This window comes from Hyaena hyaena, unplaced genomic scaffold, assembly GCF_003009895.1.
Source record: "Hyaena hyaena isolate Hyena2069 unplaced genomic scaffold, ASM300989v1 scaffold_157, whole genome shotgun sequence".
Lineage (NCBI taxonomy): Eukaryota > Metazoa > Chordata > Mammalia > Carnivora > Hyaenidae > Hyaena > Hyaena hyaena.
Window position 1 is genome coordinate 702,044 of NW_024080789.1, and position 14,484 is coordinate 716,527.

Genomic DNA, 14,484 nt, shown 5'->3' on the forward strand with positions numbered 1-14,484 from the left:
CCCTAGGACCACCTCCTCCAGGAAGTCTTTACAAATATCCTAGGGGACAACATTCTCAATTTCCTCTGTATTCCCAAATAGTTTATTGTTTTTTATGTTCTAGAATTTTCCACACAGCCCTCGATTTTAATAGCTGGTCTCTTTGCTTTTCCTCTGAACTATGCAGTCCCCTGGGTCAAGCTCGAATGTGTCGCTCTGGAGTCTCTGTGTCCAGGTTCGAATCCCAGCCCTACAACTTACTAGCTGTGCCACGTTGGTCAAAGACCTGGGTGTCTCTGGGCTCTCCTGCTCTGTAAAGTGGGTAAGTAATGTCACCGGTCTGATGGGGCTACTGAGGAATGTAATCTGATCAGGCAGATAAAGTGCTTGACCTCAATTTTGTCAAGCCTCGATGTTCTGTTTCTCAACAAAGCTTTGGCAAGTAGTTAGGAATTTGGGGGAGAAATGTCCAGACCAGGGAATCAGAAGCCCTGACTTCTGGCCCTGAGCGGCCTTGGCCAAATCCCCCTACTTTCTCTAGGTCTTTGAGGGGTCTGAGCACTGACATAGGTTCTCCTCCAGGCTGGGCCTCTCCGGGCTGGTGACATTCTAAGATTCCAGGAGCAAATGAACTTGGGAGGTGGGGGTGGAGGAGAGGAGGCGGGGCGAGCCCGATTGGCCTCTGCGCGCCACGTGTGCGGCGGGGGAGCAGCCGCCCGCTGTCCTCCCGGCCCGCCCCGCGCTGCTGCTGCTGCGGCTGCTGCTTCGGCTCCGCTAACGGGCTCCCACCCTGCGAGCTCCGCGTCGCGTCCGCGCGTCCGCTTCCCAGCCCGCGACAGGAAGCCTCCGCCGCGCGGTGAGTGGGTTGAGGCCGGAGAGGGGATCACTTCAGTGGACTCCCTCCTGGGGGCTGCAGGGACGCGGGGACGGGCAATTAACGCCCAGTCATTGCTGACCTGTGCCTCCCGCGAGGCTCCTAGGAGGGGTGCGGGCAGGTGGGGAGCCTCGGGGAGGAGGGCGGGAGCGCGGGGGCGCTGTACCCCGGGAGGGTCGCGCGGGCTGAACGTGCTTGGGGAAACGCAGTGGAGCAAATTTAGAGCCCCGGGCGTAGAAGCAGAGGCGTAGGAGCTCTGGCTGGGGGAGGGGAGGGCAACAGGGGAAAGGAGGGGAGGGGAGCGGAGGGGAGGAGCGGGGAGGAGCGGGCGGACCTGCAGCGGGTGTGGTCCAGGGGCTGGGGTCACCTGGGCAGACTCAGAGATGGGCGCTGGCCGTGCTTTGGGAGGGGGCGGGGGCTGGAGAGACTTAGAAGACCTAGGGTTGGGGACGGCTGGACAGGGGTCTAAGGACCCGCAGAGAAGGGTGTGGCTGAGGCCGAACGAAGACTGAGGCTGCAGGAAGAGTCGTACCATCCAGCTGCTTGTGCAGCAGTTCATAGGTGTTGTTGGGAAGAGGGCTCTGTGTGCAGACCGATGGGGGACTGGCTTGTTCACACCCCAGGGTCCCGCCTGTCCCCTTTGGATCACCGCTGGCCTAAAGGGGACTTGGGCTCTAAAGACAGAGGCCCCACCCTTCTTCTCTCCGGAAGCCTGTTTTAGGCCTAACCAAAGCACTTGGGGCTTCAGATAACTCCCAAAATACCAGCATGGGACTGAAATACCCTGAATCCAATCCCAGCTCCACCATCGACTTGCAGTGTGACCTTGAGTCCGTAGCTTTCCCTCTCTGCTCCTCAATTTCCAGGTCCGGAGCTGATGAACTCAGACCCTCTTGGTGGAAATGATGGCTGTTGTTAAAGCTGATTTATTTGTCAGCTGCAAGGAATGATTACAAGTTTGGGAAGTCTTGACTACAGGCTCCGAAGGCTGGCCCACCCTTGTAGGCCCAGTAAGGGGAAGGGGCGGGGGCAGAGGGCTTTTGTTAAGAGAATCCAGCCTTTGCTTCCTCCCCTACCCTTCCTTTTCTCTAACCCCCCTTGGGTCTTCCTGACAATGCCAAATTTGGCCATATGGCTCCCCGGCTGGTGAAAGGACTCTGGTTTCCTCCCTCTGCTCCCTCACTTCCCCCTTCCTGCCCCACCCAAAGCACACCTTTACTTGGTAGTCCCACTGACCCAGGAGGGATATCCTGTCCTGCTTGGCCCTTCAGGTGAATGACCGGCTCAGCTGCAGCTCCCACAGACCTTGCCCTTCTGGCTGGCAGGCCCTGTGCCATGCAGAGGGCACTGGCCTGGGAGTCATGGAAAGTAGGGTTATGGTTCCAGGTGCTGGAGGGGTCCTTGGGCAAGACCCTTCCCTCTCTGGGCCCCTTAGGTAACCCTCCGTGCAGCAAAGGCTGCTATACTGGCTGCCGCCTCCGCGCTGGTGTTCAAGGATTCATCTGTTTTCAGACTCAGGATTCTGGGAGTTGGGTGGGGCCAGGGAGGGAGGCACAGGCGCGCATCCCCCTCTGCAGCTGTGACAGTCACTCATCCATCTTCCTTTGCCTTCCACCCTTTGTTCCCAGGGTGCTGGCTGCTCGGATTCAGAAAATATTTGCGGTTCCTGGCTAAGGGCCATAGCTCTTGCCGGGGACAGAACGTGGATACCAGGGTGCAAAGTGGGGGGCTGTCCTTGGGAAGTGCAGGAGCCTGCCTATTGGAGCTGACCCCTGGGACGGGGTGGGGGAGTTCTGCAGGGTTGGGACGCAGCCAGCGTCTGGAGCATCCGCAGTGCAGCACCCAGCAGGAGCTGTGGGCCACCAGGCGCCAGCCTCGGCGTTGGCCTCTGAGTATCTGGGGCCCTGGGCACATCTACCCTTCTTGGCCTTAGTTCCTTCCTCTGTAGAAGGGGAAGAGAGGTGTCTAGGGCATCCAGCTGGTAGAATGGGTGCAGGCTGTACGACTCTTCATGTTGTATTATTCTAGGATTTTCTGGGGAGGCCCAATAGTATCACTTAGCCTCACCCCACCCAGCTTCTCCAAGGCACTTCCTGGGTGGGGACAAGGCACAGGATGTGGTCTGTACCCTGATTTCTGAGCATGCAAGTCCGGGTCTTGTCCATACACCCACCCCACCCCCCACCTCCACAATGGAGAAGAGGGAGTCTTTGGTGGGGGTGGGGACTTTATGCTTATAAACTTCTTGGCTTGGAACACAGCCACTGCATTTCCTTTCCTCCTGGGATTGAGAAGCTCACGCAGAGACTGGCTAGGGTGACATGACCGTTTTGGGGTTCTTTGAGCCTCAGATTCCCCGTCTGTAAAATGTGGGTGAGGTTGATACCCTCATGAGTTTCTAAGACAGCAGATGTGCGAGTGCCTTGTAAACTGTAGAGTGCTGTGCCCAGAGAAGCAAGTACTGTTGTCGTCTCAGGAGGGTGTGGTGCTTGAGAAGACCGGTAACTGCACCTCAGCTTCCTCATCTGTAAAACGGATAATAAGGCAGGTTACGATTTTATTATCTGAAGTAATAATTTTATTACTATATGAAGTAATAATAAAATCGTAACCTGCATTATTTATTGAATGCTTCCAACTTGCCAGGCCCTGGCTGAACCCTTGATAGGTTACACGCTGTTACCATGCCTATTTTGTAGATGTGGGAAGGCAGCCCTCAAAAGTTTAGGGAAGAAATAGTACTAACATCGTGTTTCCTGTGTGTCAGCAGGGCCACTTCGAAGCTCTAGGTGTGTCTTCTTTCTGTCCTCACCAGCCCTCCTCTGAGCTGGGCACTATTTTTATCCTGTTTTGCATACGAGACTAAGTACTTACCCAAGGCCATACAGCTCCCAAAGAGCAGGTCAGGCTTCAGTCTTGGACAGTGTGGCTCCAGCTTCTGTCCCGTTAGATACGACTCGTTGCCGTCTCTCACAAAAGCGACCTGAACTGGGGATCAAACCCAGGCCTATTCAACTCCAAACCCGGGCAGCCCGATGATCTCCTGGAGCCTTGCCCAACCCTGTGATCAATGGTTCTGGGTCAGGAGAGGGAAAGACACTGCTCTCTAAGAAACCCGAGTGCCCTGAGCCGGGGGGTGTGCCCAGGCACAGGGCCAGGAATGGCATTTCCCAGGGCTTCATCAAAGGCAAGCTCCCTGAGGCCAGTGGGGCTGATCCTGGGGTCTTCCTGCAGGCTGGGGGAGGAGCCAGCATGAAAAGGGGAAGGGAAAGATCCTGATTTTATAGGCCAGGGGCCCCTGAAGTCGGGTGCACACATCGTGGGGGGCACGAAGATGACTTTCTGGGATACAGGAAGAAATGGGGCCTCTTCTTAGGTATGCCTTTAATCTCATGCTTACAAAATATATTTTTTCATGACGAGTGCTTAAGTTTTTCTCTTGTGTTACTGGTGGTATCACAACAATTGCAGATTACTGCACTAGGTTGACAACTTCGTTTGGGTGGGCGACTCATCGGTCTGTTTTTATTCTACCCCCATCTCCAACCAGTGGACATGCTCCGTAAATATTTTTTGAAAAATGAGCCCCTGCTTAATCACTAATTTTCTTTGTGACATTGGGCAGATTATACTTAACCCCTCAAGTTATTTCCTCTCCTGGTTATAAAATGTGGAATAAAGCACAGTTTGAAAACCACTAGGCTAGATGTCCTTTTACTGTGTGATTCCCCACCAACTCTCCCGCCCAGGGGGTCACTAAAGAAAGCATTAAAACAACTCATTGCATTTCACCCAACAATCCTTATGAGTCATACACTATGATAAGAGGTGCAGCGAAGAAGCAGATACAGTAATTTTTTTTTTTAATTTTTTTTTTTTATGTTTTATTTATTTCTAGGAGAGAGAGAGAGAGACAGCGTGAGCAGGGGAGGGTCAGAGAGAGAGGGAGTCACAGACTGAAACAGGCTCCAGGCTCTGAGCTGGCAGTCAGCACAGAGCCCGACGCGGGGCTCGAACCCACGAACCGCGAGATCATGACCTAAGCGAAAGTCGGACGCTTAACCGACTAAGCCACCCTGGCGCCCCAGCAGATACAGTAATTTTTAAGAAACAGTAAAATCATGATTCAAAAGATCTAAAAATGATCACGTGCCATGATTTTATTCTGCTAACTTACTAATGACTAGACATGCAGATGTTAAACCAGCTTGAAAGAGAATCAGTAGACATTTTTTTTTTAAAGGAATTTTCAAATGGAGGCAAACTGGTTTTGCCAGCAGGAGAGGGAAATTAATTGGACCTTTATCAGATAGAATAGTATGAGCATGTCTATAAGAATTATTTTACACATTACCACCATTTACCTACAAATTACCGAGCTGTAAAATAGCTCAAAGACAGACTGGAATCAGATAACCTGGAGGGTTTGGGGTGCCTGGGTGGCTCAGACAGTTGAGTGTCCGACTTCGGCTCAGGTCATGATCTCAGGGTTCGTGGGTTCGAGCCCCGCATCGGGCTCTGTGCTGACAGCCAGCTCAGAGCCTGGAGCCTGTTTCAGAATCTGTGCGTCCTTCTCCCTCTCTGACCCTCCCCTGCTCATGCTGTCTCTCTCTCAAAAATAAAACATTAAAAAATTTAAAAAAAGAAAAAAGATAACCTGGAGGGTCTGAAGTCGATTTTTTCCTCGAATACCTGGGAGGCAAGCATCCGCCATCTACTTGAGGAATGGTAGGTCCACAATGGTTGACCCGAGCTAGTCTAATATAGGTGGTTTCTGAGTACTGGGGGGTTTGAAAGGAAAGAGAAATCTCTCCTGGCTTCTTGGAAGAGTTGGAAGAATCACTCAGGCAAGTTTTTAAAAATTACCAAAGCCTAGGTAGGCCTCACCTCAGAACCGATGAGTCAGAATCTTTGGGGATTGACCTTATGCTTCAGTAAATTGGAAAAACTCCCCAGGTGGTATTACTGAAGCCAGAACTGAAAAGCACTGGTTTTGATGCTAGAAGGCTGGAGAGAAATTCTTGGGAGAAGGGGGTGTGGGCTTAGGTTTGAAGGGGTGCGTGAAGAAGAGAGAGGGGAAGGGAAATCAGGAGGCATGTAGTGAGCCTTGAATGCTGAGCTAGGATGGTCTTCATTGAAGGAGGTCCCTGGGAAAAAGTGGGCAAGGAGTGACATGGTTCAAGTTAGAGTCCCCAGGCTTGTCCTGGGGCACAGAGGTCTGGCTGAGATTTTGCGTGACCTTCCGTGTTATTTTTTGATTATTCTCACATTTACTTCCCCCCACACACCTGGTTTCACCCCCTCATGTGCAGCATTGCCTCCCCGCCTAAAAATACTCTCTGTTCCTCCAAAGCACACAAGATACCTTTTGAGGACAGAAATGCTTTTTATTGTGTTGGTGCTTCTGTTCGGTCTGACATCCCGTCTCCTCCATCTGCTTCGTTCCCTTGAAGTCCAGACTCCTGACTGTGCACATCTATCAGCCCGAACCCCTAACATGCGTCTTTAACTGTATATACGTAACACAAATGCAAAAGAAAAGGACAAGGTAAAAAAAAAAAAAAATTTAGAAAGTTGTAATATTTTTGTCCTGCACCCCAATGGCTTGTGGTGTACCCCACTTTAGAGACCACTGCTCTACTACTGGCGACCTTGATAACAGAAGCCACCAAGTATTACAGATTTAGTGTGTTCCTGGCCATGCTGAGTATTTTACCCGCCTTCGTTTGTAGAATTTTCACCAAAAACCTTATGAGATTAGCATTTCCCAGATGCAGAAACTGAGTCAGAGACAAATGACAGAACTTGCTCTAGGTCATAAGCTAGGAATTTTCTGGAATTGCTGGATTTGAACTCAGGCCATGACTGCAAAACCTGCATTCTTTTTTTTTTTTTTTTTAATGTTTTATTTATTTTTAGGAGAGAGAGAGAGGGAGCATGAGCAGAGAAGGGTCAGAGAGAGGGAGACACAGACACAGAATCCGAAAACAGGCTCTAGGCTCTGAACTAGCTGTCAGCAGAGCCCAACGCAGGGCTCAAACCCACGAACTGTGAGATCATGACCTGGGCCGAAGTTGGATGCTTAACCAACTAGGCAACCCAGGCACCCCCAAAGCCTGCATTCTTGATTATGATGCCACTCTGCCTCTATTGTAAATGTTTGATTTTATCATAATAAAAGCCACCATTTATTAAGATGTTACTCTGTAGGGGTGGGTGCCTGGGTGGCTTAGTCGGTTAAGCTTAAGCGTCCAACTTTCGCTTAGGTCATGATCTCGCGGTTCGTGGGTTCGAGCCCCGCGTCAGGCTCTATGCTGACTGCCAGCTCAGAGCCTGGAGCCTGTTTCAGAGTCTGTGTCTCCCTCTGTCTCTGACCCTCCCCTGCTCACACTGTCTCTCTCTCTCTCCTAGAAATAAATAAAAAACATTAAAAAAAAAAAGATGTTACTCTGTAATAGGCACTGTGCTCAGGGCTCCTCACCCACTATTTCATTTATTTGTCAGTACTTGGAAGTAAGTTTTATGTGCATTCTGCACATACGGACATTGAGATTCAATTAAGATCATTTACCCAAACCACACGCTGGGAGCAGAGCTGTGACTCCCAGCAAGGTCCTACCTCAATGCCCATGCCTCTCGCATGATTTGGGCAAGACCTTTCCCCTGTCCTGTGTGGTTTCCCCAGGTCTTCACTTGGGCAGTGGTGAGCCTTAAGTCCTCCCAGCTCTGGCATGTTCTCTACCCCAGAGTGTTCCTCCTGGAATCAGTCTGGAGCTCCCAAAGGGGAGGGAAGGAAACTTGATTGCTTGCAGGCTCAAGGACTAAGGCAAGGGGTAGCCAGAGTAGCACAAAGCCACTAGGAGACTCTACCCTTGAATAGATTTAAAAAAAAATTGGGGGGCACCTGGGTGGCTCAGTCGGTTAAGTGTCCGACTTTGGCTCAGGTCATGATCTCACTTCTAGCACCACATCAGGCTCTGTGCTGACAGCTCAGAGCCTGGAGTCTGCTTTGGATTCTGTGTCTCCCTCTCTCTCTGCCCCTCCCCAGCTTGTGTTCTGTGTCTCCCAATAATTATTTAATTATTAAATAATATTATTTATATTATACAATTAAATTGTTATATAATATTTTTTTAAAAGCTTACATATGTTGTTTTTTTTTTAGTTTTTTTTTTTGTTTTGTTTTGTTTTGTTTTTTTTTCTAGGAGAGAGAGAGACAGCGCGAGCAGGGGAGGGTCCGAGAGAGGGAGTCACAGACTGAAACAGGCTCCAGGCTCTGAGCTGGCAGTCAGCACAGAGCCCGACGCGGGGCCCGAACCCACAAACCGCGAGATCATGACCTAAGCGAAAGTCGGACGCTTAACCGACTAAGCCACCCAGGCGCCCCTGTTATATAATATTTAATAATTAAATAATAAACTAATTTTTTTTGAGAGAGAGAGAGGCATGCACACACATAGCAGGGGAAGGGCAGAGAGAGTGGGAGGGAGAGAATCCCAAGCAGGCTCTACACAGTCACCACAGAGGCTGACACGGGGCTCAACCTCACAAACTAAGATCATGACCTGAGCCGAAATCAAGAGTAAGATGCTTAACTAACTGAGCCACTCAGGTACTCCCCCCTTGAATGGATTTCTGGAATGATCAGCCACGATGAACCCTGTTGCATATCCAATTCAGAAGAGGTTCAGGGTTCCTGGGAGGAAAGACACACAGGTCTAGAATGGTCATCCCTGCCTGTCTTATAAAGCTCTTTCAGCCAGGATGATAGAACTAGCATATTGGGTAGGGGGGAGGCTTAGAGATAGAGATGAATCCTGTGACCTGGGAGAGAACCCCCTAAGATGAATATTCTAGATTTTGCTGTGAAAATTCATGGTTGAACTCTATAAAAGCCTCTCTCCTCCACTCTGGATTTTCCCAAAGAGAGTGATATTATCCCCGTTTTATAGAATGAAGAAACTGAGATCCAGAGAGAGAACCTGCCTTGCTGAGGTTACAGACAGATTGGGAATCAGACCTGGGTCTTTTCCTTTGGGCTCTCCTAATATCTCATTGCAGCCAGGGTCCACAGTTGGGTAGGGGCTATGACCTGGGGCTTGGAAGCATAGATACTGGCCATTGTCTGGGCCTTGGCAAGTCACTTACCCTCCCTGAAATGCCTTTTCCTCATCTAGAAAATGAGGGGCCTGAAATAGTGGATGGTTAAGAGCCCTGTGGGATTCTGAAACATTGTATAGAACACGTTTATTCAGCTAGCCAATTTGAGAGGTACAGTCTGGGTTGCTCTGGGAGGGGTCAGAGACCCTTGTAAAGCCAGGGTAAGTGGCGCCACTATGATTAGCTCCAGAGCTTCCCTGAGCACACAAGGGGGGGCTGTTGGAGATTCAACCTCCCCTCCCCACACTCCCCTCCCCCCCAACTGCAATCTCCACATCTAGTTCTGGAAGAAGCTTGCTTTCTGTACACAGAAGACGTGCACTCACACGAAACACACACAAACTGCTCTCTAAGCTGAGGATATTTTCCCAAAGACTTGGAGGCCCTTCCTCTAAGCCGTCTCTCCTTGGAAAGGGCTCTCGTCCAGATGGGCCTGGGCCACAGCCAGCAGCTGAAGTTTCCAGCAACAAGGCCAAAGGAAAATGCTTCCAGACTGGAGGTGCAGGTGACAGGCCTCAGCCCTTGCTGCCTCAGCGGACTTCCGGGCCTCTTTCCGTCCGTTTCTATGCTGGCCTTGGGGATCCCTCACCCTCAGCCCACACCATGACCCAGACTCAGGAAACCCCGCAGCTGGCTCCCCCCGCCAGGCCCTGGGGTAGATGTGGCCCCCCCTCCTCCACGGGGGTGTGTGTCTATTTCCTGGTGAGAGTTGCATGTTTGTACCCAGGGGCCCCTGGTTGTCAGGGAAACAGCAGGGTTTCCTTAGGCTCTGCTGGGGTTGCAGACAGATCTGTGTCCTCTGCTGTTCACTCCCAGCCCCGCCTCCTGTCTCTCTGCCGACTGCAGTTTGGGGGACTCATGATCAGACACTGGGGACAGGTAAACACGTCAAAGCCCCATCAGCCCAGAAGTGCAGTGAATACTTGGCCTCCTGTGTCCTGCCCTTGACTTCAATTAATGTCTCCTCTTCCAACAGTCCTACGAGTGAGCAAAGGGAAAGTCCCAGTTTTGTACTTGAGATGACCTTGAACTCAGACAGAAGCAATATGCCCAAGATCACGTAGCTAAGAAGTGGCAATCCAGTTCTGTCCGTCTGACTCCAAAACCTGTGTTCTCTCTACTGTGTCACACCGACTCCAGTGCCCCAGAAAGAGAGCAGGATTAGAGACTGAGGTCAAGGGCTGACTTCCCTTCAGTGGTTTTTTTGGAGTTTTTTTTTGTTTTTTTGTCTTTTTGGGTTTGTTTGGTGGTGGTGGGCTATGTGGAGAACAGGAAAGCACTAAGCTAAAATACCCTAGTTTCTGCTCTTCTAGTTCAACTCCTTGTAGGAGTTGATCGAGGTTATTATTCTTACTTTTAAAAAGTAATACTTTTTAAAAAAGGGACGCCTGGGTGGCTCAGTCGTTTGAGAGTCTGACTTCAGTTCGGGTCATGATCTCACTGTTCATGAGTTTCAGCCCCGCGTCGGGCTCTTGGCTGACAGCTCAAAGCCTCAAGCCTGCTTTGGATTCTCTGTCTCTTGTCTCCTCTCTTTCTCTGCCCCTCCCCTGCTCACACTCTGTCTCTTTCTCAAAAATAAATAAACATTAAAAAAAATCTTTAAAAAGTAATACACAGACATGGTTTTAAAAGACCCAGCTGTACGGTCCTGACTGGAATGGAACGCACCAATTCCATCAGTTAATGGAATTCCTTCTCCTCCTGTCCCAGGAAAGTTGCCTCACTTCTATCTCTGCCTTCCTGCTGAGGGCCATTAGCTTAATCTCCCTTCTCTTCCCATTTCCAAACCAGTTACAGCTCCATTTTCATTTTTTTTTCAGGTAAGACATTTTTGTTCCTTATTTCTTCACTCTAGACCCTGTCTCCTATACCCCCTTTGATCAGATCATGTATCCTGTTTGTCCTATTGGCAAAAAAACCCTCAGTGCTGGTCCCTTGCCCCCGCTCTCTCCTGCCACATTAGCCACCCTGGGTCCCTTGACCACACTGCCCCCAGGGGTCCGCGTGGTTCATGCGATCCTCTGATCACCCAGCCTGGGCTTGTACCCCATGTCACTCTCTCCTGACCAAGCGTTATCTTTTCTTCTTACTTTTTGCCATATGCATTTGTTATTCTTCCCCATTATGGAGTAAGCCACAGAAAAGCAGGGCTTTAAAAAATCCCTTTTATTGATTGCTGTATCATCAGTGCCTGGAGCAGTGCCTAATTAGAGTAGGTGCTAAGGAAATGCTCACGGACTTCCACAGGAGCGATAGCCCCTCAGATATTTGCAACAGGTGGCCCAGAGCCCTTTGAGCACTCTCCTCTGGAGAACGTTAAGCCCTGGCCTCTGGAACCATTCTTGGTGACTTAGATATAGAGCATGTGTGGTGCAGAGAGCATGGACTCTGGAATCTGGACTTTGTTGCATTCATTTTTGAGCTGTGTGACTTTGGGTGAATGATGCAACCTCCCCGACTCCCCGTCCTCCATTTCTTCCTCTGTGGCAAGGGAGACTGGTGCTGGGAAGGATCGCTGTGAGGGTGGGACATCTGGGCAAGTATCCTGCACAGCCTGGAGGAATCGTGCTTCAGTGATCGCACCCTGTCTCCTGGGTTCCCAGTCTGTTTCCTATCCTGGTGTGAGTGTCTGGACACAAGCTAGTCTGTTCATTATCTTCTGAAAAATGCATCTGGTCCTGAGGCAGGTCTGGGGGTAAGTTAACCAAAAGGGCTGGAGGCAGCTGGGAAACAGTAGAAGAGGCCCTACCTCCCTTGGGAGGAAATTGGGGGAAAGAATGGAGGGGACCAGATCTCATGGGTCTCTTTCCTCTCTACAGTGATATCTGCTGCAGAACCTGATACCATGGCCAAACCAGCACAGGTAAGGAGCCTTTCCCATCCTGAGGCTGTGCTCTGCCTTGCCTGGGGTTCCGGAGTCACTAGTCCCCCTCCGCAGATCCCTGGTACCTTCATCTAGAAAGGAGCAGGAGAGGTTCTCAGGCTTTGCTTGCTCCTGTTACACATCTCATCCTTTTTGGTTGCAAGTGACCAATGACAGCCTACAACATCCTAAGCAGAAAGGTGTATATTGGCTTATATGACTGAAAAGCCCAGGGCTTCAGGTTTGGCTGCTTCTAGGGACCCAGATGATATTGTCAGAATTATGCCTCTGAGAACTGGATGTCCTCTGGGTAGCTTCATTCTTGGGTGGTTCTTCCCTGATTTGGTGCTCTAGACGTCAGCTGCTCTAGGCTTCCATTCTACTTCCTTGGCAGCCTGGAGGAAACAGCCTAATTTATTCCTGATGATTCCAGGAAAAGTCCTAGGTTTGGTTCTCATTGGCTGGGCCGACGGTAACTTGGATTCAGGTGGTAGACTTGGTCCTACCTGAACTACATGGCTCAAGTGGTTCCCCAGGGAGATGGCTACTGGCTAGGCAAAGCATTTGAGGGTTCTCTCTGCTCTGGAGGTGGAAGTGTTCCTTGTCACATGCATCTGGGATTAAGTTTCCCTGGCGTGGGAGACCCCAGTCTTTCATGCTGCACGACCACCTTGCTGAGCAGTAGAAGCTGAGGCATGGTGCAGCTTTTACTCCTGGGCGGGGCCAGGATTGGGCTCTGTCCTTGGGCGGGGCTAGGTGTCATTCTGTGCCATGGTTCACCCGAGAGTGACCCGGTTGGCTGACCTTAGAGAAGGAGTTAGGGCCACTGCAACGATGGACCCAAGAAGGGAGAATAAAACCAAGGGGCACCTGGGGCACCTGGGTGGCTCAGCAGGTTAAACATCTGACTCTTGATTTTGGCTCAGGTCATGATCTCACAATCTGTGAGATCGAGCTCTGTTGTCAGACTCCGCACTGACAGCACAGAACCTTGGGATTCTCTCTCTCCCTCTCTCTCTGCCCCTCCCCCACTCGCACGTGAGTGCTCTCTCTTAAAATAAATAAACAAATGTTAAAAAAAAACCTACAAGGGACACCTGACTTGGCCCCTTTTGCTCCTCACTTCAGTCACAGAGCTGTGTGATCTTGGGGGCGTTCTGACCCTCTCTGGGCCTCAGTTTTCATGACTTGCCACTCAGTGAACAAGGGCCTTAAGGGTATCTATTCACACTTTTTGAAGAGCACAGTATATTATGTGATATAGGATCCATACTCAAAAGGGTCCCAGCTGTGGCCTCCCCATCAGCCTCTGAGGAGGGTACTTGCATAAGCGGTCTCTGACCAGGAAGAGAAAGTGTTAGTGGTTATGGGCAGAGGTCCAGGGCATAACTTGCTGTTCCCCATTTCCCATCTGTAGTCATGCTGGAGCTATTTCCTGGGAGGCATTCACATTGCAGGGTTCTGCATGACCCGAGTGGACTGAGCAGACCCTGGGAGGTCAGAGGGGCCAGGACCTAGGGCACGGAACTTTGGAATCCTGTTCCAGTGCTCCCAGGCCATGCTTCTGCCTGGCTGACCTGTGCTTTCTTGTTGCCATGGACCAGGGGGCATTAGACAGTCTGCAAGCAAGAGTCCCCGGGTGGCTGAGCCTTAGAGGTCCCTCATCCCATGAGATGAGCTGGAATCCCGCATGCACGGAACCCCCATGCATGTATCTCCCATGCATGCACAGCACCCCCCATGCATGGCACCCCCCATGCATGCACCCCGCTGTGCATGGCACCCCCCACGCATGCACCCCCTCATGCATGCACGACACCCCTCATGCATGTACCCCTCCATGCATGACACCCCCATGCTTGCACAGCACTCCCCAGGCATGCATCCCCCCATGCATGCACCCCCTCCCCCTTATGCACGGCACTCCCCTTGCACGGCACTCATGCTCAAGTGGAGGCATAAAGGAGTCCTGTGGGCATGCAGGCTGAGGAAACTGGGAAAGGTGCCTGGAGAGAGCTACTGGGGAAGAGCAAGCGGGCTGATGTCCTCCAGGGGGCGGGGACACTGGAACCTAAGGCCAGAGAGATGAAGTGATTTAGCATGCTCTGAGTACAAGGGTGTGGGGAGGGAGAAGGTTGCAGAAGACAATACCAGCGAGTTTCAGAAAGGTATTCTTTCCATTCTCGAGCTAAAGTTTCTCTCTCTTGCTTCTGACTATTAGCACCCCAATTCTGCACCCCAAATCTATTATACCCATTTCCAACACCACACATCCCTGTGCACAGGTGCACAGAACAAGCCACTCACTCTTTCAACCGGTCCAGATCACCCCCAGTGTTAATTGTGTTATTCTCCCTGTGTTTCCTTCTAGAAGTGGGGAACTTGAGGCTCAAAGATGTGAAGGAGTAGCGTGGTGTCAGAAAGGTCCCGGATGCATGGCTCTGTGGCATCCATTTCACAGGGGTGTTCTGGGATTGAACTTGATGAGGGGCAATGAGAACGCCGAGGGCGGGGCAAGAGGGGCAGGTGCCTGTACCAGGAACTCCAGCAGCTGCAGAGATGAAGCCTGGCTCAGGTCTGGTCAAGGCCGCTCTGAGGTGGAGTCCTG

The 14,484-nt window shown here is 51.0% G+C and overlaps 1 protein-coding gene across 2 annotated transcripts in view; it reads left to right on the forward strand.

Annotated features, from left to right (window-relative positions):
* The first annotated feature begins 704 nt into the window (after nt 1-704).
* ANXA6 (annexin A6) overlaps nt 705-14,484 on the forward strand; it is a 51,229-nt gene continuing 37,449 nt past the window's right edge. For both annotated transcript variants that reach the window (XM_039239462.1, XM_039239463.1), the window contains exons 1-2: nt 705-835; nt 11,833-11,876. In XM_039239462.1, the coding sequence (XP_039095393.1) occupies nt 11,859-11,876 (18 nt within the window). In that variant the 5' untranslated portion in view covers nt 705-835; nt 11,833-11,858. The remainder of the gene's footprint in view (nt 836-11,832; nt 11,877-14,484) is intronic.